Raw genomic sequence first — 24,958 nt, 5'->3', positions numbered from 1 at the left:
ACTTTTCTGTACACATGTCCACATAGGTATTTCACAGATTGCTCAAAAGACTAATCCTCACATATGAACAAATATATAAACGCAGCATGCAAATGGTCTTCTTTTCTGACTTGGAGACAACGTTAGACATTTCATCTCTATTGTTAGGCTTAGAAAAGGGTCAAAAGTAGCCAATTGTACACAGTTGGCTACTTCTGAACTGTTCAAAACTGATGGCAAATTCTGGACCACTGAGTTAATCCACACCCTGATCAGGTGTGGCTTTAAAGTACAATGATCAGATAGTGTGATGAGCACACACACTACTTTGACCTGTGACTATAAAAAGCTACCCTAAAATGAAGTTTTATTTAAATGACAATGTCACAGATGATAAGAGAAAGAATGGGCTGTTTGCTGGGTGCTGGTAGGTCAGTCAGGCTGTACCTGTAACTAGGTACTTGAATGTCCACAACTCCACCATTTGTCTTTTAAGAAGTCTTTTCACACAGCATGGTACATGAACAGACAATCTGTTACATGATGCTCTGGCTGGATGTGTCTGACAATATGTTCCTGTCCCCCAAAATGTTCCCCTACCTTGCCAAGCCCCTCAGGAAAAGTGACACAAAATGCCACAAGCGGCATTAACAATTTCCTTAACTCTTTGCATTGCAGCTGTTTGTTGCTACAAATAGTCAACATGATGACTTGTCATTTCTACTCTTGGTGCATTATTGATTGTTTCATGAAGTCTGTTCTGTTGTAGAGATGACGTGTTGAAACAACAAATGCTTATTCCCCAATGTTAAAAGCAATGAATACAATTTATTAAAATAATAAATGCTGCATTCATATTTTTGCTCAGATTAAGTAAAGGGAATGTTCTATAACGTTTTGCCATTTGGTGCACATTCATGACCCATCCTTAAAGAAGACTTCACAGAAACTACAAGCAAATGTTTTCCTCATGGTGACTCTACTTAACTGTATTCATCAAACTGGTTTTACAGGTTGAGACAGTATCATCTGCATATGAACTATCATGTTCTGATTATTTTATATAACTGTCTACATTATAAAATGATAGGCTTTACCTTGCTTTCATTTTCCCTCACAGGATGCAGTGTTACTGTAGAATGAGCGACTGTGCCATAAAGAATAAATGGTCATGTCCTTTGAAGCGGTTAATTCTGTTGTAATTACAGCATTAGATCATTTTATATTCCCTACAATGTGGACCTTGCCTTCTGTACATCTGATTATGTATTACACAGTAAACAGACACTTGGGTTTTGAGCTTTGACTGAGATTAAACGGAAATATATACGAGCGATGCATAATATTCATTTACATGAGAAGAGCGCTGCTACACTCTTCATCCTCCTAGGCTTGTCCTGATAAAACTTTAGTCTTACAGGTAGTTTAACATTTAGAAATTCATGTTGATAATTTACTCAATAACTTACCATTTAGTCAAGATTGTGCATTCTAACACTCATTTTGTTCTTAAGAAGAATCAATACTGTAGTCAAAGAGAGTTGAATAGCAGCTTCCAAGGAAAGAGAACCAGATTTATGTCTATTATAACAAATCAAAACACAAATCAAGATGCAACTCCATATCGGCCACATTGTTATTCAGTTTATCTGTAAAGTGTAAGTTAACAGAGATGACTGGGTAGCTGTAAAACAGCTGGGCAAGGAGCCCAGTGCCAGTCTAGTTTACAGCTTTTGGATTACTTGGTGTGAATATAAATGGAGTCTGTTTCCTCATGCCTTTTTATTGAGAAATTACTGGTAACGGTGTGTCTGCAGGACTCTTGACCTGCCCAACCCTGTCCCCTAAATTAAAAACAAAATGATTGATTCTTTGCACAGTCTCCATCAGTTGTCCAGTTACTTTTATTTAAATCAGAAACAGCATGAACTAAAAAAAACTCAAGAGAATAGTCACTAAATAGTGCAACGATGTTAATGACAATGGACTGTATGCAGTCGAGCTCGTTAAAACTCTTATGAGAAAGTTGTTCAATTTATATAATGATATAAAGACATAAGATATTGAGGTGCCTAAAAAACAGATAAACATCTCATTTGTTACACTCGTTGGTGCTGCTGTAAAATCAATGCAGCTGAACATTCTTTAGATGAGACGACCTCTTTAGTATCATCCAACCGGCCAAGCAAATCAAACAAAATCTATCAATGAACAAGAAAGTGCCACAAGAAAAGCACCGATAAAAGAAAAATCATATGGAGTGACAGGATTCACAAACATGGCCTTCCTGTTATACACACACATAAATATACTGAGACTGTGCCTGAAGCTTGTTTCTAAAGAAAGTCTATTTTTTATTTTCTGCATCTGTGAACTGTATTGACCTTTGCCTCTCTTAACACACACAGGTGAGTTTACGATGGCTCAGTTCCATTAAATGTGCCAGTCACCACCTTCTCTAAGTGGAATGCAGCCACCAGTGATACACTTGTGCTTTTTCTACTGTCATAAGTCAAACTGTCTGCTCAGAAAAAAGTCTATAAATAGCTGTTACTAGGGATCAACTTACAACCTTTATTCCCACGACAGCACGCATGCATATTTTCCAATACAAACAAGGACAAATCACAGTACTGTACTGTGAAAAAGTATTTCTAACATATTGAACTGTGGGAGTGTGTATGTCTGAGTGTATCATAGACTCCACGTTATCTTCTGTTGTGCCACAGGAACTTTAAAACAGGAGTTGAACATTTTATATTCAGCCACCTATTTGTATGTTTGAAAACCTCTGTTTGCACTGAATATGATTTATCTCCATGAAATACATCTGAATGACTTATCAAAATTTATTAGCACTTAATTCTGTCACAAAACTGGTGATCACAAGCTAACCTCAAATACTGTTGAGATAACTGACACTCAGAGCTAGTTTATTAGCCTCCATTTAGTACACCTAAATGTAGAAGTGTTAGGAAAAGTAATGCAGTAAATGCATTTGACATGATTAATTTTTGATGAAACTGTTGTTTATTTTTGTCTTTTTGGAGGCTGTTGCCTGTTCTATTTCTACATCATATTCAAATATCACAAAATGTTTATGCTCCATTTATATCCATGAGGGTATAAATAATAGTTTTAGCTGGGTATACAATAAACTAAGTGCCTATCTGACTTTCATTGCTCAGTTAATATCCATATACCTAATTGTAAATAGATTTTTTAAAGCAATTTAAGTTTAATTAACTTGCTACTAACAATGATAACTAATTTTCCTAGTGCTTGATGAGTCCAGTACAGGACTTATTTCATTTTAGATGTAAACCTTTTCTTTAAAATTAGTGTTTGTGCATCTGGAAATGTGTTTATGTTTATCTCAATTTTACATAATGCAGCTGTAACCATACTTGTTACATTATCAGATACAATAAATAAAAACTCCATCACTTCCAGGAAAGATAATCATTAGAATGGCAATTTGTGGCACTGACTACCAAATCAAGCAAAACTTGCGACTGACATATTTGGGTTTTTACAAATACGCCACATGAGGGAGCTAGAGTAATAAAGATGGTGTGAAATAGGAAAACTGCAAATGAAAACATTAAAGTAAAGAAGATGATAAAATGATGACTTCCTTCTCCTTTTTTATCAACTAATAAATAGTATTTTTATTGTTTAATTGTATACAATAAATAGGGCTATTGTATTATCACTGCACTTTTTTTATCACTTCATTTTTGTTGCATAAGTTTAAATATGCAAACTTATTGTGACGTTTCATTTCATTCCCAGATGAAAGACTTTCCTGTAAGGTCCTGGACCACCCCACAGGCCCCTGATGGAAGACAAATAAAGAGAAATGTAGCAGCTTCTGTGGAGCGACTCTACTATCAACCATCAACATGTTGGTAATCAACTATATACATACCGAAGAAGCCCATGCCAGTAGAGGTGAGGCATCACATCAGCCTTCATGTGGTACATTAATCTTCTTTCTTTGGCTTGGTTGATGGGGAATGTTTCTAGTGGTTGTCCATTGTAGTCAAACTCTGCCAGAATTACTGTGTTGTAGCTTGTGACCAATGGACACGACGTGTACCCGTCGTACTATAAACAAGAAAATGACTCAGTAAGCATTTACAGGTTTTTCAACAGGGCTACATCCAACAGAGAAGTTCCAGCAGTCTTCATAATGAAAGATATATGTTATAGTTGATGTTCAGGGGACATTTACCTTCTTATCAGGCTTCTCATTTTTCAGCACTTTGCTGATTGTTCTGTTCAAGATAGCAGACTGTGCAGCTAAAAAGAGAAAACTGAGTTTAAGTTTTTTCAAAGTGTTATTAGTCTTTGTTAACAGCCAGTGACCCAATTTAGACATTATCCAGCTAACTGATAAACAATAGGGTTAAAGCATACTGATGTCTTTATCCTTTTCAGTTAGCTGGACACACACACACACACACACACACACACACACACACACACACACACACACACACACACACACACACACACACACACACACACACACACACACACACACACACACCCTGAACAGGTTTGTGTTCTGTCACTGAGCTGAAACACACTTATTGACAACAGCATCTACTGCCAATTTTAAGTAGGTAAGTGACCTAATAAGTATTGTTCGGCTGACTCTGTTTCCTGAATATGCACTTCCAAGCCATGGAGCCCAAGCATAAAGTTGATGTGTGCTTCATTATTCTCTGAATAATCTGAATTATTCATAGTTATTTGTCAGTTCTAAAAGTGGCTCTAACAGGCATGTCTTTGACCTGGAGACTTAGAGAAGAGTAAGGAGTGAATGCAAACTCTACACATAAAAATCCCTGGTTGGTCTGTGGATCTGAATGAAATACTTCACTGAGGCAACAGTTCTAAACTCTTACCTAATTAAAGTGTTTATTCTCTATTTAGTGGCCATTATAGGATAATTCCAACACAGCTTGTCAAGCTCTACGGTGTCACTGGCACTGGACATCATTTTCCCTACATCTGTTGTGAGGAATGAATGAATCTAGACTGTAGTCTGTAATTTTTTAATGTCTGAATTTTTAGACGTTTCCTTTGGCAGCACTTACACACTGGCAGTGATCGCAATTTGATTCTTGCTTCGACTGATATACAAGGAATAAGTTACCTCAGTGCTAACATGGAATTCTTTACATTAGTAGCTTTTTGCATGCTAACTTGTTCACACTAAAATGTTAATATGTACTGGTTAATATGATGACAAGGTGATAGTATTGACTTTATTGCACTAAGATACCAGGAATTTTCAGTCAATTACTTAACAACTGCCAGAGAGGAAATGGCACAAACCCAAGAAACATCCAGCCTTATTTATTTATTTATTTATTTTTAATAATTTCTAATTTTAATTAAAATTATTAAATAGAACATTTCCAGAGCCACTGCAGGAGCAGGGCACTAAACATTGTCAGGGACTCCTCACACCCTCTCCATAAACTCTTTGAACTGCTGCCATCAGACAAACATTTTCGGAGCATCAAGGGTAGAACCACCAGACTGAGCAACAGCTTCGTTCCACAAGCTGTCAGAATACTGAACTGCTGATCTGGATTTGCACACACATCTGCACCTTATTGGATCCTGGAGAAATGCTCTCTCATCTTCCTATACTACTGTTGTATGTAGAGCAAAATGATGACAATAAAGCTTGATTTGATTTGAACTGATTAATACAACAACAGTCACTTACCGACAGCTGCAGCAGTTTTTGCTGTGGGCAGGTTAGTGCAGTCACCAATCCCAAACACATTAGGATACTTGTTATGTTGAAGGGTATCTTTGTTGAGATCCAACCATCCAGCCTCATCAGCCAGTGGACTTCCTTTAATAACCAAATGGGGTCCCATTGGTGGTGCAACGTGAAGCATTTCATACTGATTAAGAAAACAGCAGAGTGGAGTTATTTAATGGAGTCTCTTGTCCTAATGTGTCATACATTGAGGTACAAAGGGATACAATGTCAGTGTGTTTGGTTGTTTATATCATGACATCATCATTCTTCTGGCTCTTCTTTGAATAAAGCAGTCAGTAGTAGACTATGAGTGAAAATTGTTGTTACTGTTAGACAATTACCTCAAACACTTTGGTTTCACCTGGTTTATCAAGATTTTCAAACACAGCCTCTTGCTTGTCTGCCCGCACTTCAATCAGGTTCTGCCTGAGGTTCACTTGTAGGTCACGACGTTTCACAATGTCCCACAATGAGTCAGCATATTTCTTGACCCCAAACAGCACAGGTAGGGAAGTGTTGTATATTACTTTGGCCTTATTCCTTTTTCCTGTCTTAAGTAGAAGCACAAAAATATCCTCAGCAAATATGGAAAACCACATTGGACTTTACAAACTGTACAACATTATCATTAAGTCCTTGAGTTCAAGTACCTTTCTGAGAAAGGCATCTGATAAGTACATGATCTTCTGTGGAGCTCCAGGACATTTCACAGGAGTATTTGGGAAAGTGAACACGGCATTGCCCTCTTTGAAATTCTGCAAGGCTTTCCATGTTTTCTCTACAGTTTGGACTGAGTAGTTTGACCCAATCTTTGGATGTTCAAGCCCCTCTGGCAGTCCTTTGATCTGCATGCATATAAGAAGAGTGTAAATTTGTTGGAATGTAGGTGACTTAAGGTGACATTTGCTAGGTAACAGCAGAATGAATGAATGAAGCATGACCTCACCTTCTCATAATGGAGTTGTAAACCAAGACCCACAATCAGATATTCATAGGAGATCTATTGAGTGAAAACAAAGTTTACATAAGAATAGACACACAGCAATCATCATACCATTTATACGCTTCATGCACACTGCCACTCCATGACATTGTTAAGTAATGTTACAACTTCAGTAAACACTCTTCTAGATAAAGCAAACATACTTCAGTCCCATCATCTGTGCGGACAGTATTTGTGTCTGGGTTTATTTCCTGAACTTTGGATTTCACCCACTTCACTCCAGACGGCATAACACTTGCAGTGGGACGACCTGATGAGGCGACACTTTTTGCACCAGCACCAACCAGGGTCCATATTGGCTGGTAGTAGTGCATCTGAAAGAGATGAGAGAGAAGTTGTTAGATACTAAATTTGTATGACAGCTCTGATTCACTACTTTTTATAATTTCCAGTACAAACTGTGTTACAGTGATAGACTGAAAGCAGTACGTAAAATATAGGGTTCTTGCCTCACTGGGCTCCACAATGGCCACATTCTCAGCTCCCATCATCCTCTTCATCCGTGCACTCATTGTAATGCCCCCACTTCCTCCTCCAAGAACAAGCATTTTGTAATGCTGTTTGGCAGAGGCACAGCTGCTGGTGTGAAGCTGAGAGATAAGGATGCCTGTGGAGGGGCATTGCCTCAGACGACGTAGTGCAGTCATTCTGGGTCTGAACCATAAGTACAAGTCATTTCTGGTTAGCAGCAACTCAGTTATACTCAGGTATAATATCTGGGGCTCAGACACAATCAACATCTGTCAGCATGATGCACTTTCTTATTTTGCATCTCCACAATTACACTTTGTTCATCAGTTAGAAAATAACTGTTGATTACAGTAATAGGCACTGTAAAAAACCCAAGTGGGGCTTCAGATTCAGATCACCTCTCTGACTTCTTTCTCACCAACTCAGATATTTATATAGTTAACATTCAAAACAATGAAGTCATAAATTTGATTGTGGCTTTAGCAACCACAGGTATTGTGTCCAGGAACCACACCTGATCTGATAAAAACACACCAAAGCACACACAAATTTTCAATTTTCAACAGTTCTTTAAGCTAGCATTTCTTAAGATGTTTTGAAAAGTTATCATAGAGAGGGGAACAAGATAAGGCAGTGTTAGGTATATCCTGTACCACGTGTAACTTGTAAGTGTTCTGACCTAACAGAACACTTACAGCTGCAGAACAAACAACTAACATGTACTGACAAGGCTGTTTTTGTGAAGATAAACTCTGTAAAGCCTGACCTGAGCTGAACCACTGCTGCTGCATGCTGCTTAATGAACTATTTCCATTACAACTATTCCTGTACAGATATATACACCTGATAACACTCTGTCAGGGTACAGTTGCATCTAAAAAAAAGAGACTTACATTGACCACCTGCACTGTCTTGCTGTTAATTAATCCAAAATGCTTCAGAGGAATTCAGTCCCACCTGTTTTTTCTTCTGTACTGAAGCAGGACTGGTACTTTGACCTCACTTATCAAGCCTTTTACTCAACTTGAACCTGCAGTTGCTCACCTCACATGGACAGAGCCGCTGTCCAATTACAATCAACGAATAGACTGTTCGGCCCACCCCTCTGCCATTAGACCAATCAGACATGACCTTTTTTAACTGCCAGTTTAATATTTTAGCTTTAGCATAACTTCAGATAGCACAACTGACCTCTGTGAAACTACAGAGCTAATGTCAGCTGTCTCTGTCTGGAAACACCTCTAGTCATGCTATTAAGATTATCTGTGATGACATATGCAAGGCCACCTGCACACATAAATGCCTGTCATCACAGTCATCCTTCAGTTCTTATGCTCTTCAACTGAAGAACACCTTCTTGAGACGGACTAGCTAGCTACTGCTAGTTAGCGCTGTTTTCTCTAGGCTACTGCTGACTTGAAATTGGTTTAACTGCCCCTGTTGAGGTTAGCCACTGTTCAACTACTGCTACTACTGTAGTGTGGCCGCACTTCTTAAAAGTAATTTGTGTCTTGGTATGAACACCAAGCCTAAGGTGAGGAAGAAGACTTCAGTTCACCCCTGACTTCCGGGGTGCAGCTTCTGCCTGCTCGACAAAGACCACCTTGAAGCATGTCCTGTCTGTCTGGCAATTGTCCACTCCAGGAGATTGTTGATAGCGGCGATGATAAGTCCTTCACATAGCAGCAAAAAAACTGCAGGTATAGTGGTCATCCCCTCCACTGACTCAGAAACCATCACAGTTCATGGGATTCTTTCTACCCCCGAGTCAGCAACAGTGAATAACAGCCTTCCCATGTATCAAGACTTTGTCTTGGAATTAACCTTGACACTGAGCGAACCACTGTCCCCTTGCATCACCGTGCCCGGTTATATACAGCCTTTGGATTAGGACAGCGCTAAAAAAGCTGGCCTGGTTAATCCACTGTCTATAGAGCTGTCCCTGGCTGCTTATATGGCACTGTCCTGCTACTATGATGTGGGGCGGCCCTACAACTCTCCCGTCCAAGGACTTTTCTCCACATCACAAGTACAGAAAATTTACCAAGCATAGCCCACGCCCCGAGCCCCAACACCATGCTCCAAACATACCAGGTGATGTGTTCGTCAGAGCTGGGGTCTCTGATGCCCTCTGACAGCCCACTGGTGCCTCCCCATCAGTTAAGTCAAGATTGCCACAGATTACATTCTCCATGTATCCCGCTGTGCAGCCCTCTCCCTTGGCAGGAGGATGGCTCATGGGATTTGTCCCTGGTGCTTGATGCCTTTTATGGACCTCCATTTGAACCTATTGAGTCTGTTGATATGAAATGTCTTTCATACAAGACTACTCTGCTTCAGGCAACCTTCATGCCGTGTATGTGCATCCCTCTTGTACCCAGTTCTCCTCTGATGACTCCAAGGTTATATTACAGCATTTCCTTGGCAGAAGCCTTCCTTTGCCCTATGGGGTGAGGGCACATTCTACCAGGGGCACGGCCACATCGTGTTCCTTATTTAAAGGGGTAACACTAAGTACACACATTGTCTTCTTTTCTGACTTTGAGAAAAAGTTAGAAATCCTATTTCTATTGTTAGGATTAGAAAATAGTTAAATTCAGGCTATTGTGCACAAAGTGCATTTGAGCTGCTCAAATAGTGGCAAATACTGGACTACAGAGTTAATCCACACCCTATTCTAAAGCACAGTGATCAGATAGTGTGGCCAGTACAGACACATTACTTTGACTAGCAACTATAAAAAGACGCCCTAAAATGAAGCTTTATTTAAATGACACAATGCCACAGATGATAAGAAAAGATGAGAACACGCTGTTTGCATGGTTCTCTGCTGGAAACCGTTGGATTGGTCCCTCCATGTTTGGGGAGAGTTGCTTCCCCAAGCGAGGGAGTTCAAGTATCTTGGGATCTTGTTCACGAGTGATGGGAAAATGGAGTGTGAGATGGACAGGCAGCTTAGTGCAACATCAGCAGTAATGTAGGCATTGTACCGAAGTGTCGTGGTGAAGAGGGAGCTGAGCCATAAGGCAAAGCTCTAAAGATACCAGTCTATCTATGTTCCAACCCTAACCTATTGTCATGAGCTCTGGATAGTGACCGAAAGAATTTGATCGCGGGTACAAACGGCCGAAATGAACTTCCTCCGCAGGGTGGTTGAGCTCAACTTTAGAGGTAGGATGAGAAGCGTGGACATCCGGATGGAGCTAAGAGTAGAGTTGCTGCTCCTTCGCTTCGAAAGGGGCCAGTTGAGGTGGTTTGGACATCTGATTCAAATGCCTCTGGGGAGGCATCCTTTGGAAGTATTCCAAGTACGTCTGCCTGGAGGAGGCATCAGGGTAGACCCAGTACCTGCTGGAGGGATTATGTATCTTGTCTGGCCTGGGAACGCCTCGGGAATCCCCAGGAAGAGCTGGAAAGCATTGCCTTGGGAGGGGAGGTCTGGAATGACTTGCTTCCTCTGCTGCCTCCATGACCCAACCCCGGATAAGTGGAAGAAAATGGATGGATGGATGGATGGATGGAGGGATGGGTGGATGGATGGATGTTGGCAGGACAGTTAGGCTTGTAACCAGGTACTTGAATGTCCACACCTTCCTAATTTGTCTTTAAAGAAATCTGTTCAGACAGAATAATAAACAGACCATCTGCTACATGCTGCTCTGGATGGATGTGTCTGATAACATATTCCTGTGCCCAAAATGTCTGCCAGCCCTTCAGGAAGAGTGGGACAATACTCCAAATCCTCATTAACTCTTTGCATTGCAGCTGTGTGTTACTATAAAAGGTCGACACAATGACTTTTCATTTCTAGTCTTTGACCCCACTCTCCATGCGCCCATTATTCCTAGCCCTTGTTCTCCCAGCGTCCTGACCCCTCGGATTGGTCCACAACCCAGATTCTTCTTCCAACAAGACCCCAGCAATCACCACACCCGGCTGTAAATCCTCAACCAAATTCTCAGTCAGGGTGGCTGGAATTTAACATGAACAGTTTGCCTTGGTGCCTCCTGTGTCTGTGTGTTAAAGTGAGAAATTGTAACTTTGGTTAGCTACTGTTCAACTTAGTGAAGAAGTTACTGATCTGTGTGAATCGTAGCTTTGGTTGGCAGCTGCTAACTTAGTAGAGAAGTTCCTTGTGTATATATTGTAACTTCTGTTGGCAGCTGTGAACTTAGTGTTGAAGTTATCTGTGCCTTGGTGAAGATTGTAACTTCAGTTAGCAGTTGTTAAACTCAGTTTAGGTGTTACTTGTGTGTCATTGGTATGTGTTTAAACACACTTGTTTGTTCAGTTTCTTTTCGTAGTTCTAGGTGTTGCTATTGTGTTTCAGTTTAGCTGAGGAATTTAGTTCTTGTTTTTGTTTAGCTAGCTTTTGTAACTCTGTTAGCCTTCTTTTGGTTTAAATTAGTTCTTCATTTAGCAGCATTCCCCCACTAGCTCTGTTTACTTTGTTTTATCAAAGTTTTACTGTTAATTTTGTCACAAAGCAATACATTGCTTTACCAAACCAATAGCACCTGTTGTTGTACTGTAGTCAAAAGAGAGTTGAGTAGCAGCTTCCATTGAAAGAGAACCAGATCTGTGTCCATTATAACAAATCAAAACACAAATCAAGAGGCAAGTCCTACATTGTTACTCAGTTTATCTGAAAGGTGTAAGTTAACAGAGATGACTGGGTAGCTGCAAGAAGCCCACTGTCAGTCTAGTTTACAGCTTTTGGATGATTACCTGGTCTGAATATGTTTCCTTGTGCCTTTGTACTGAGAAATGTCTGTTACTGCTAATGATGTGGCTGCAGGACTCTTGACTTCCAAACTCTGTCCCCTAAATTACACTGATGTTATTTGTGTTGGTGTTTTATATATTTAAAAAAAAGATTGATTCTTAGCAAACAGTCGCCATCAGTTGTCCAGTTACTTTTATTTTAAATCAGCAACAGCATGAATGAATTCTTTATTTTTATCTTTTTGGAGGCTGCAGCTGTGTGTTAAATTACATTTAATTATCAAGGATGTTTCTACTCCATTTATATCCTTGGAGGTATAAATAATAGTTTTTGCTGGGTATATAATATGCTCAGTTGAAATCCATATGCCAAATTGTAAATACATAAAAAGTCTTAATAGCAATTAAGGGTTAATTAACTTGTCACTTACAATGATTATTTATTTACCTGGAGATTGATATATGAATGTGGGGGAGCTATAATAAAGATAATGCTTGGGGTGAAATAAGAAAACTGCAATGAAAACATTAAAATAAAGAAGATGATACAAAGATGATTTCCTTCTCCTTTTGATTAAGCCTTATAATAACATTCTGCAGGATACATTCTGCATCCTAAATCAATATTGGCGTATTTTCAAAAGTGATGACATCAGTAAAATAGTAAATCAATCAAAAAGCACTTATGAAGAAAGAAGGCCTAGAATTGTGTTCAGGATTATGAATAGTTATAGACTGAAAGTCTTTGTCAGGGAGTTAGAGCAAGCTATTACACCAAAAAAAAAAGTTCTTTCAGAGTCATTTTTGTCAGTTTTTGTTTAAAGTGCAATTCAGAGAAGCGTAATTAGAGCCTACTCAACATTTTCCACAGCTCCTAAATTTAATCAACACATTGATGCTGAGAAGAACAACATCAAGTGTCTGATTGTGTTTCAGTTTGAGAAAGAGAGAGAATCCTTATGTAGAACTCTGCAGATCAATATTAAACATCTAAAACTCTCAAACTGAGCCCCCAAGACCACATACATTTTAGGCCACCCACACATGCTCAACTACCAGAAAACATCCCTTCTGTCAGCTGTTCCTGAGACTCACTGATCAGATAACACCTAATATTGATCAACCTCTGACCAGCTCTGCTCTACCACCACTGATCCAAGTCAACCACATTATTACACTAACAGAAGATGCTAAAGGAACACTGGAAGCATTGGCAGAATTTCTCTTCATTATCAGAGTTGCAAAGCAGATACAGATCTTGAATACACCATGGCCACAGAAATAAGACGTCATGAAAACCAACAGAGGAAAGAGTCTGTGGTCTCAAGATGACAAGTGAGGTGGAGACAGAGATGCACTTCCTCTTAAAATGAGGCTAATATGAATATATTAAAGAGAAACCCTTTAAATAAGTGAGCTTCAATTAGATTTAGCAGAATTCTGCACAATCTGTACAACTGACTCACTTAAACAACATTCTAAAGATTCTTATAACTTTGATTTGGTTCATCTACTTCCTATTTGTCCTGTAACATTATTTATTTGACTTGCAACACTTGCTCTTCATAATCTTTCATTGTGATTTAAATGTTTAATAATGTCAGTATTTACTGGTATGCATACTGGTATTTCACTTGTTAATTACAAACTCCACGGAGTGAAGTGAAACACAACATATTGTATTAGTAGAGGGACTGTTTGTCACAAACTGAGGGAGACGCCACTAAAGCATCACTGAATATGACTAATAATTACGTATACTATTATACACCGATCAGGCATAACATTGTGACCACTGGCAGGTGAAGTGAATAACACTGATTATCTATTCATCATGACATCTGTTAGTGGGTTGGATACATTAGACTGAGTCTGACAAGGACCAAATTGTGATGGCTAGACGACCGAGTCAGAGCATCTGCAAAACTGCACCTCTTGTGGGGTGTTCCTGGTCTGCAGTGGTCAGTATCTGTCAGGAAATTATTTCTGTAAGACAAAGACTGTGTTTTCGCTGTTAGTTTGTACCACAAAATTTCCCAACACAAAATCAAAACTCAGTGAGGCTTTCTAATGGTTTACTTGCAGCAAGGAGTACAGGCAATGGGTTACACCTGCGCTGAGGCAGTCTCAGTGTCTTCACGAATACATATACAAGAAATCTCCCTTCCCAGCGGCTCCCCTCCCTTACACTCCTCGTTTCTCTCCTTTTGATCGCCGGGGAAGCGCAGTCTCAGTCATCTCCACTTTCATTCCAAGGTCCTCTTTATCTCTGGAATGCTAGCTCAGCCTGATACATCTCAAACACTTCACTCTTTAGTCAGTATAAAGGTCACAACAACAATTATCACACAGTTCAACAGATCAGGCTAAAATAAAATTTCATTTTAATAAAGCATAAATGTATTAATATATAAACGTGTCTGCATATTTCCTAACAGTATCTATCAAAAGTGGTCCAACAGTGGTGAACCAGCGACAGGTTCATAGGTGCCCAAGGCTCATTGATGCACATGGGGACCGAAGGCTGACCTGTGTGGTCTAGTCCAAGAGACGAGCTACTGTTGCTCAAATTACTGAAGAAGTCAATGCTGGTTCTGATAGAAAGGTGTCACAATACACAGTGCATCACAGTTTGCTGCCTGGGGAACACATGGCACCCAAACCTTGGGTCCTGCCATCCATGTGGATGTTACTTTCACATGTACCACCTACCTAAGCAGTGTTGCAGACCATGTACACCCTTTCATGGAAGCAATATTCCCTGATGGCTGTGGCCTCTTTCAGCAGGATAATGTGCCTTGCTACAAAGCAAAAATGGTTCAGGAACAGTTTGAGTAGCACAACAACGAGTTTGAGGTGTGACTTGGCCTCCAAATTCCCCAACTCTCAATCCAATCAAGCATCTATGGGATGTGCTGGAAAAACAGGTCCAATCCATGGAGACCCCACCTCACAACTTACAGGACTTAAAGGATCGGCTGCTGTCATCTTGGTACCAGATACCACAGCACACCTTCCGGGGTCTAGTGGAATCCATGCCTCGATGGGTCAGGGCTGTTTTGGCAGGAAAAGTAGGACCAACACAATATTAGGCAGCTGGTCATAATGTTATGCCTGATCAGTGTACATAATGCACAAAAAAAACACAATTACATTTTTTTAATCATTATTTTTAGTCTTACTTAATAAAGACTTTTTATTTTTATTTTTTATCAACTAATAAAACGTGTTTTTGTTTTATTTTATCTACCTATTCATTTTAGTATGCTTAATGAAACAATTTTCTTATTCTTTCTATCCACTGAAATTTTAATTTTGTTGGACTGTACATAATAAATAAGAATATTACTGTTGCATATGCTTCTTTGTCAGTATCGTTCATATGACATGTTCACCAGTAAGGCGTCATGAATTGAGTAGAACTGAAAATAGAGTGAGAGATGCTCGTCGCACACGCGCGCGCACGCGCACACACACACACACACACCCACACACACACACACACACACACACACACACACACACACACACACACACACACACACACACACACACACACACCTACCTCCAGCCTCAGCTGCGTGTCTCTGGGTGAGTGATGATCGTCAGTCGGTGGATTTCTGCTCCTCCTCAGTCTCTCTGTTTCTCCCCATGTTGGTCTCAGAATAGCGGCTCTGATGGTCGTCTCCTGCCGCAGCATTTCCCCAGTCCGCAGTCCTCCTCTCCTCATTACTCACTGCAGCTCCACACCAGCAGCCTCCACCGTTCCGTCCGTGTGTGGAGGTTCTGATTCAGCGGCTCTGACTGCGATCAAATGTGCGGAATGCGGAGCTGGAGATAAACGGTCGCGTCTGACTGACAGGATACATGGAGACAACACAAGACTGCGCCTGTGACAAACTTGTGCAAGGTAAGAACAAGGAAGATGGTGCACTTTTGATGCATCTGCAGCCATTTTGTACCCAGTTTTGTGCACAGTTCATTCAACACTGATCCATCCAGGCAACATCTCTACTTATAAAAACAACAATCTGTACGTATGCGCCGTGTTCAGGGGTTTCTCTGCTCACCTGGATTCTTTGCTAAGGAGACAGTTCACTGGGGACTTTTCCTCTGCTGCTGCTTGCACAAGACTTTTAAAGTTGCTTGTCAGAACAGAAAAAGGAACCACTTTGCTTTGTGTGTCACCTAATGTGTTGCATTCTGACACAACCCTTAGTGCTGGGATTTCCACTTTTGGTAAATGTGTAAATGTGAGCGCTCCATGTGTGCTTTAGGGAAATCCTTTGGAGGTCCCAGCAGAAGATGGCATTCTGGAGGAGAAATCCTCACATTGGTAAGACAAAATTTAAATCTCTTTTATTTATTTATTTTTTTTAAATTATTGATATTAAAATCTACTTTTAATGCAGCATAAAAACATACCGACAAAAGACACAAAAGCAATTAAAGCACCATATCTCCAGGTTTAAGGTGAGTAAATTGGTATAGAAGTATTAAAAATTACAGTTTCTATTCAAAGCAGGGGGCAGATCTAGTGTGAGGCAGACATCCTCCTCATCCTCTCCTGGTGCAGTAATAAAATGAAACTTTATACAGCAGCCTTTATCCCTCCCTGGGTGTGTGTGCCTATGTGGACTGTGTTTTTCAGCATCCTGTAATCAGTATAACACACAGAGCGAGGTGACCTTGTGTGTTTGCAGTAGTGTATCTCCATGCGATTTGGAGCTGGATTTCAGGTGCGCTGTGTGTGTTGTCATCCTTTTAGGAAGAAAGACGTCTGGCAGCCACTGAGGCTGATCATCTAAATGTTTCCTGTGTCAAAATGGGACTCAGGAGAGATGTGGTCTGAAATATTACCGGAAGCTTTTGTGAATCATCTGACTGTATGATCTCATTGTAAGCTGCCTGGGCTTGCACTTAAACCCGACAGCCTGCTGCTGTAATTCTCAAGAAAAGAAAGAGAAATTAGCCTGTGGAAAAATAGAGATGACTTTGTGCTCGTTGAAAAAATGGCTTTGAAAGATCTCCTAATTAAATGCTTAAGCAGACCAAAGCCTTTGAACAATAATAGCCTTTCTTAATAATTAATCGTCATAGTAACTGATAGCAGGAGGATGTCTGTTGTCGTGTGAGATCGTGTGTCTCGTTGCAGCTCTGTGCAGGTGTGTTATGCATAATTCAGCAGCGATTAAACCTCGTCTGGAAACAACAGATCTATGCCGGCTGTGTGAAAAGTTAAGAGTGCTCTGATAAATGGTTCCACAGCACTGCAGCTGACTGGTATTGTGTTGTTTGGGAGTGAATGTATTTCCTCTTGAGAATGATCAGACAGCATGACCAGGCATGATAATGAGCCTTAATGCATCGGCTTGATGTATGAGCCATGAGATGAATGTCAAAGATGTAACTGTAGGTGAAGTGTTCAGGTGTTGAGTAATAAGGATGAGCTGAGACAGAGTGAATGCACTGCTTTATCAAACCCATGATCGCCCACAGAGAGTCATTTGAAGCTTAAAGCTTCATATTCAGATGTCATGGTTTATTCATGTCCATGGATGTCACACAGACAATGGCTCATCCATCATAAGCATAGAAGATGATATGATGAGTGATACTGGTCGTAAGTAAGATGTTACTACTTAAGAGCATTTTAGCTCTTAAATGTGCGTATTTGTGACATTTAGCTTGAATTAAAGCTTCTGGAAACAGGATTCACACTTTGGTTTTAGTACACAGTAAACAAACAGCTTAAATTGTGTTAATTTCTGAGTTTTAGAGATGCTGATAGGTGGATTTTGTTTCCGTCAGTGAGAGCCAAACTTGTTCCCTTGTCTCCAGTCTTTATAGTGAGCTAAGCCAACCAGCTTCATGTACAGATATTAAGATGGTATCAATCGTCTTGTTCTGTTCTTACCAAAACTGTATTTTCGCTCACATTTTCTGAACAATAAATCTGAAGAGGGCACTCTGTTGTTCTATCCATGAAGTTCGGTTTGCTGTCAAGTGTGAGTCATCCTGTGAAAACTGACAAAAATGTGAGTTTGGAGCTTGACCCACACTAGGGACTAAAAAGCACGATATCTGCTTCAGTGCTGCTCCAGTTTTGACACTTACGAGTACCTTCCTTTTATGAGAGAGTGAAACATGCTTTCTTGAGTAACACTTCCAGCACAATAGTGAGCTAATAACTCCATCTGTAATAACTGTTTTAACTGAGTAACAGGCATTTAAGAAGAGTGGGCAAAATGCAGGTTAAGTGAAGATTATACTCATTGTGACAGTTTTACTTTGCTGCAGTATGTATAAATGTTGTGGATTTAAATTCACATAAAGCAAAGGTCATTTACTATGTTGTTTCTCAAAGGAAGGCTTGGCTACAGGCTCACAGCGGGAAAACCAAAAGGGCAAAAACCAAAAAGAGTCCAAAAAAGAGACACCACAACAAGGCAGGCTGCCACAAAAAGACAAAAGTTTGGGAACCGGGAGCAGGTGTGCAGGTGGGAGGAACATACTGAGTGATACTGTAGAACGGGGAGGCTTTCTCACAGCAGACAGTTTGACTTGTAGTAGCAAAAGCAGAGGTGTTTCCATAACCAATAACTCTGCTCTGTTCAAGTGTGACAGTGAACCGGCTTCAGCAGGATCCTGTGACAGAAACAACTAAACTGTATTATTTCCACCGCCGTCTTTGCTGCTGTGATGTCAAAATGAAAGAAAACTGACCAGAGAAAACTCAGTGGAGGGTTTAATGAATTCACTGTCACCACGACACACACACTTCATAGATGACGGCAAACACCTCAGTTTCTCAGCGTGATCAGCTCCAATGTCAGTCTCAACAGTGTGGGCTTAATTTCGTATCAGTAAGCGGTCCGGTCTGTCAGTGTCAGTAAAAGACACTAGGAGGGTAAACGATAAAATCAGCTCAATGTCTTCTTGAATATGGAAATTAAAGATCAACCTGAATTGTTTCTGTTGAGACTGAGACTATTCCTCGACACAGTATACCCTCCTTTAATGGAAAAGCTGCTACTTTAGAGACGTTCTGCTTCAGTGGGTTAAAGAAAAGCCTCTCTGCTGTACTGCAGAGTCCGCAGAAATGTATAGGGATCTCCGACTGGAAATTCTCATTCACTTCATTTCATGATGTCTGGCCCCCAGTGTTAGCTGCAATAATAATAATAGTAAGTTTTATTTGTGTGGCAAAGTACTACCAAAAGTGCTTTATATCAGTAAAACCCAGGAAACAAAAGAAAGACAACACCAGAAAAGAAATAAGATCAAATAAAAGTATAAACACAATAAAACATAATGAAACAAAAAAGCTCTTAACATTTTAGGAAAGCAACACTAAAAATACATTTGAAGTAGTTTCTAAGCATTTTTTCCACATCACGTTTTTACTCACTGTGGCCTCATTTTTCCTGCACTTCTATTGAAACAGCACAGAAGTAAAACAATGCCATAAATTGCAAAAAAAAAACCTTTAATATGTTTTTTCTATTTATTTAGCAGAAATTTTAAAAAGACGGATTTAACATTACAGCAATTTTTCCAAGTGCCCACAAGTGTTACCATGACTGGAAAAAAGAGTGGCTGTACATATTATAGAAGTTTTACTACTCAGATTTTTAATTTGTGTCCATATTTACAGTGTCCTATCTGCTCTGTGCAGTTCAGCTGAATTCTGCTGAAGGTTTTTGTCACATGACTGCCGTCTGCAGCTGAGTTGCTTCTTTGTTGTACTGAGGAGTGCAGATTTATTTATTTTTTTACAGATTCTGATCAGAGCAAATGGAAGAATAAAGTTGTTTTAATAAAATATTACAATTTTAACCTTGGTTTTGGAGAATATCCCAAACGGAATTCTACATCACACATGATTTGTTAAATTGACAGTTGGAAAGCTCAAAATCTGATGGTTTTTTTTCAGTTTTTACAGTTTCTTGCTCTGATAAGTGTTGTCGTTTTGGCAATTAGAAAAAAAATGGTGAAGGGTTTTTATGTTCAAGAAGTTAAAGTTGATTTTGAGTTTAACTGTGACCACTTCTATTCCACAGTTGAGGGTTTATAGCACAAAATGTAGCATAATTGGGGTAAACCTAAACAGTATGGTGGAAATACAGTCTGGAGTTAATCTGTCACAAGATTTAAAAATTAAAAACGCTTTAAAAATGAACAAGGAGCTGTAGAAGAGCCTTTGAAGCAGATCTGATACGTTTCCTACGGAGGAGACGTGGTGCTGAATTTTTAATCATCTGTATTTATTTTCCTTTTTATTTAAAGATTGAAAATAAGACATTACATTAATTCAAGCTGCTAGAGATAAAGCCTTTCTGTGTGTTCAGAGATGGATGGTCACACGCAGGCAGTGATTCTGAGATGGTAAAGTGAATGTTTGCTTCATATTTCATATTCACAGCCAGTCTGTTTGAAAACTAAACCAAGACCCTAATAATAATCACTGCAGTTTTGTCCCTGTTTAGTTCTAGAGAACTGTGGGACATCCACATATTTAGTATCTTGAGTGTCATCAGCACATTTCCCAGATGTAGTATATAAAGGTTCAAAAGTGTTGGTCCCAGAATGAACCTGGAGTGGCTCCACAGATAACCCTTCTTTAAAATGACACCCAGAGGCACAGCCTAGTCTCTTCCTGTGAGATACTAATAATAAAATGGTCAATTATGTTCAACACAATGCTTCAGTCCAAAAGTGTTTTGTTTTTTTTTTGGTTTTTTTGCCCTGATTGATTCTAAGATTGGATTGGAATTTCTGTGACATACAGACTGAATTAACTCTCCTGTTGTCCTCAATTACGTGCACCAAAAAATACAGTTTCCTTGTCTGAAAAAATTCAAAAATTCAGCAAAAAAATTCCACAAATTTCTGAAAATTTGCAAAACCTTCAGGAAGAAAATTCCAATAATTCCTTAAAAGTTTCCCTTAAAAGTTTTATTTAAATCCCCCCAATTTGGCAAGAAAATTCTTGTAAATATTTTCAAAAAAATGAATAAAAACCTTCCAAAAAATTCTAGAAATATCTAGTGATCACATATATATCAGTAAAACTTCTACTATTTTTTTTAAGAACATTCACAAAAAAATCAACCAAAATCCAGCAAAATTCGCTGGATTTTGGTCGATTTTTTTTTGTGAATGTTTTTAAGAAACATTTTTAACATTTCTTTTTTTCCACCAAAAAATGTTCAAAGATTTCCCAAAAATGTTGAAAATGTGGACATCAGAAGTTTCACTGTGAAAATATATATTTTTTTCCACATTTACAAACTTTAAAATGGGTCAATTTTGACCCGCAGGACGACACAAGGGTTAAGTTAACTGAGTTGTATAAATATCTGCTTCTTTAGCGTTTTGCTCAGGAACGCTATATTTGTGATTGGCCTAAAATTGCCCAGTCAAGCGTCAGGACTGGTTTCAGAAACAAGGTTTAACTGAGAAGAGACTAATTGACCATTTCTAGTACATTACTCTAAAAATGGCTACATGCTCTTTATATTGAAAGAAACAAGTGCTGATAGGGTCCACTTCTCGCATGGAATACCATTTTTTGTTATCTTTTGCTTTATGATCTCAGAAATAATCCTCACACTTTAATGTGGAACCAGGCAAACACCGGTTACTGACTAAGATGTCACGTGATAGTAAAGAAACGGGTGTGTGAGTTGTTTTTGTGATCGGTAATCCATTTGGGAAATAGTGGGCATTGCAACTTTCTTTAAGTGCGCTGAGCGGATCTCTGAATTTAGCTTGATGCACTTTTTCGCTGAGAGGTGTCTGCCATTTTCTAAAGTGGTTTTTGCTCAGAGGAGATGAGTCTAATTTTATTTGGAGCTAGAAGGTCACTCAGTTTATTGCTGCAGCCTTTACTGGAGATGGAGCAGGTACAAGAGGCAGACGTCCTCAATTTAGCAGCGAACGAGTTTGTCAACAGGGTCCCACCCAAGAAACCCAAATGAAAAGGCAACTTTAAATGCACTATATATGTTTAAATCTTTTTCACAGTTTTGTAAATCGTAGTTTATTGATTCTTTAGATAGTAAATGATGTTTAGTTTGGACCTTCAATAATGACAGTGTGCTCTTTCTTTGTAGAGAAGGAACGCCGTGTGAAAGCCAATGCACGAGACTACAATGATAAGTTCTCTTATGCCGTAAGTAGACACCAGAATTGCGTTAAGCTGGCTTTACCCGCAAGTGTGGGCTGAAGTATTTCATCAGTACTGTTTCTAAATGTGTGGCTCTTCAGGACAATCGCATCAAAACCTCAAAGTACAACATCTTCACCTTCCTGCCCATCAACTTGTTTGAACAGTTCCAGCGGGTGGCGAACGCTTACTTCCTAGTGCTGCTGATCTTGCAGGTAAGAGAGTTTTCTACTGTTTGTGGGTAAAATCAGCTTTAATTACTGTTGGTCTCAAGATGTGTAGATGAAAACAAGACTTGTAATGTGGAGTCTCTTCGCAGGTGATTCCAGAAATATCCTCCCTCTCCTGGTTCACAACCATCGTGCCTTTGGTTTTAGTGCTGGTGATCACAGCTGTCAAGGACGCCACAGATGACTATGTTAGTCAGGTTGTTTACATTTTACAAGTCTTCTGAATGCTCCTCTTATATTTCCATTGGTAAAACAGTTGCCCCCTTTTTTACAATTTCAGTTCCGACATAAGAGCGACCAGCAAGTGAACAACCGGCAGTCTCAGGTCCTCATCAGAGGGAGGTACGTCATCACTTTGCTCTGACTTTTTTTCTGCTAAAACACACATTCTTATATTGTTCAGCGACATTTTTCTGGTCTAATTATAAGCTTGTGTGCTTCTTGTTTCCAAGTTTGCAGAACGAGAAGTGGATGAACGTCAGAGTGGGCGATATAATCAAACTAGAGAATAATCAGTTTGTTGCTGTGAGTAAATGAAGCGACTCTATGTTGGGAACTGTTCTGTTTATTGGGTGATTTGTTGTTCCTCTTTCATTTCGGTGCAGTATTCATTGGAGGATGTTGAAGTCTGTGGTGTATATTCTAATATACTAAGGAAAATAGTTTGCACTGGTTAACAATAAAGGCTTCTTTTGGGGGATTCAGGGGCTGCTGCAGGTTCAGTGATGCAGAGGATGATTTATTGCCTTTTTCACCTCTAAGTGATTCATATTGGATTTACACACAGGCAGACATCCTCCTTCTCTGTAGCAGTGAGCCTTATGGACTGTGCTATATTGAGACCGCAGAGCTGGATGGGTAAGTATTGCTCTAGTTACGTAAAGTAAAAGCATAGCAAATATAACATTGTGTGATTCTTTCAAGTGTAAAATGAACAGACTGTTTGACAAAAATAGACCACTACATTTGTACATTTCTATGTCAGAAGGCAGACTTGTCTTTTCCATTTTCCCCCAAACAGAGAGACAAATCTGAAAGTTCGCCAAGCTTTAACTGTCACCTCAGATTTGGGATCTATTTCAAAACTGATGGACTTTGATGGTGAGATGATGCTGAGTTTATTCATTTTCACACCCCTGTAACAAATCATTTGTTGATTTATTTGGATTTCTAGACTTGAGACTAGATTTTCTTTTCACTGTTCTTGCAGCGAGGATTGGTGCTATATGAATCTTTTATCTGTTTTTTTCCCTTGTCTCTCAGGAGAAGTAATTTGTGAGCCTCCAAACAACAAGCTGGATAAATTTACTGGAACATTATACTGGAGAGACAACAAATACCCACTGGATAATGAAAAAATGCTCCTGCGAGGCTGTGTTCTCAGAAACACTGAGTGGTGCTTTGGAATAGTCATCTTTGCTGGTATTAGTTTATTTTTTGTTTTTTATTCTGATGCTTTTATTCCCCACATCCATTAGCTCTGTCTGTTTTATTTTCCTCTTTTTATAACACACTTGTTGTTAATGTTCTCTCAGTCCTAATGGTTATTTTTGCCTCCATTTAACAGGGTTGCAAACCAAACTGATGCAGAACTGTGGTAGGACGAAATTTAAAAGGACCAGTATCGACAAGCTGATGAACACTCTGGTTTTGTGGGTAAGCGATTTTTGTTAACCAATCTGTGCCTCAGCTATATTTTGCACATGAGCCTAAGCTTTAATGGATAAACTAGAAAATGTTATACTAATGCATGTACACTACCAGTCAAAAGTTTGGACACATCTTCTCATTCAGTGGCCTTCATCAACAAAAGGCAGAGGAAAGGCCGGTTACTCTTAGCTGGGGATCACAAGGATTGGACTGTTGATGATTGGGCTAAGGTTCTCTTCAGTGAGGAATCCAGTTTTCAGTTGATGCCCACTCCAGCTAACTTACTGGTTAGGAGGAAGCCTGGAGAAGCTACAAACCAGACTGTCTGCCCCTACAGTAAAACATGTGGGTGGATCAGTGATGATCTGGGGTTGTTTCAGTATGGGTAGAACAGGGCAAATGCAGTTGTGTGAAGGACGGATGAACCAGGTAATGTTCAGGGCTGCTCTTGAAAACAGTCTACTTCCATCAGCTGGAAAACTCTTTCCTGCCTCCACTGTCTGGATTTTCCAACAAGACAATGCCCCTTGCCACACAGCAAGGTCAGTTAAAGCCTGGAGAACCAGAACATTGGAACCATGCCTTGGCCTGCTCAATCACCAGATCTAAATCCAATTGAAAACCTATGGAAAATCATCAAGCACAAAATGGAGAACCACAAGCTCAAAAACAAAGCAAATTTGTTTGAATTTGTGCAACAGGAATGGGCTACTGAGATGCATGGCTGCAGTCATGGTCATGCAATCAAGTACTAACTCCTGTGTGTATCATATGACTAAAACAGACTAAAAGCATTATTTTTGGCAGTACAATTCCATAGCTATTGATGTAAGAATGTAAGTGATTTTGGTTATTATCAAGAAAACCATGGAAAATGTCAAGATATCAGCTCTTAAATTAAACTCTTAAGAGCTATTTTTGTTGTTATCATTATGTTT

The 24,958-nt window shown here is 39.5% G+C and overlaps 2 protein-coding genes across 4 annotated transcripts in view; one reads left to right on the top strand and one right to left on the bottom strand.

The window, feature by feature from the left end:
• Positions 1-1,865: 1,865 nt before the first annotated feature.
• On the bottom strand, positions 1,866-15,679 carry LOC111577707 (sulfide:quinone oxidoreductase, mitochondrial-like). 2 transcript variants are annotated; one of them, XM_023284118.3, is made up of 10 exons: positions 15,535-15,679; positions 7,223-7,427; positions 6,917-7,087; positions 6,717-6,770; positions 6,421-6,615; positions 6,112-6,321; positions 5,729-5,912; positions 4,217-4,284; positions 3,911-4,089; positions 1,866-3,817 (listed from the first exon to the last, which is right to left on the bottom strand). In XM_023284118.3, the coding sequence occupies exons 2-10, from the start codon at positions 7,418-7,420 to the stop codon at positions 3,760-3,762; spliced, it is 1,317 nt and encodes a 438-aa protein (XP_023139886.2). In that variant the 5' UTR covers positions 7,421-7,427; positions 15,535-15,679; the 3' UTR covers positions 1,866-3,759. The 2 variants fall into 2 exon arrangements, with proteins under 2 accessions (XP_023139886.2, XP_054865357.1); XM_055009382.1 differs by lacking the exon at positions 15,535-15,679 and adding an exon at positions 8,138-8,267.
• A 59-nt stretch (positions 15,680-15,738) lies between these two features.
• atp8b4 (ATPase phospholipid transporting 8B4) overlaps positions 15,739-24,958 on the top strand; it is a 20,759-nt gene continuing 11,539 nt past the window's right edge. For both annotated transcript variants that reach the window (XM_035954569.2, XM_035954568.2), the window contains exons 1-11: positions 15,739-15,879; positions 16,247-16,305; positions 22,088-22,146; positions 22,242-22,355; positions 22,460-22,558; positions 22,651-22,712; positions 22,823-22,895; positions 23,158-23,228; positions 23,392-23,471; positions 23,634-23,792; positions 23,938-24,026. In XM_035954569.2, coding sequence (XP_035810462.2) covers positions 16,275-16,305; positions 22,088-22,146; positions 22,242-22,355; positions 22,460-22,558; positions 22,651-22,712; positions 22,823-22,895; positions 23,158-23,228; positions 23,392-23,471; positions 23,634-23,792; positions 23,938-24,026 — 837 coding nt within the window. In that variant the 5' untranslated portion in view covers positions 15,739-15,879; positions 16,247-16,274. The remainder of the gene's footprint in view (positions 15,880-16,246; positions 16,306-22,087; positions 22,147-22,241; positions 22,356-22,459; positions 22,559-22,650; positions 22,713-22,822; positions 22,896-23,157; positions 23,229-23,391; positions 23,472-23,633; positions 23,793-23,937; positions 24,027-24,958) is intronic.

Source organism: Amphiprion ocellaris, chromosome 3, assembly GCF_022539595.1.
Source record: "Amphiprion ocellaris isolate individual 3 ecotype Okinawa chromosome 3, ASM2253959v1, whole genome shotgun sequence".
Lineage (NCBI taxonomy): Eukaryota > Metazoa > Chordata > Actinopteri > Pomacentridae > Amphiprion > Amphiprion ocellaris.
This window is presented reverse-complemented; position numbering and strand designations above follow the sequence as displayed.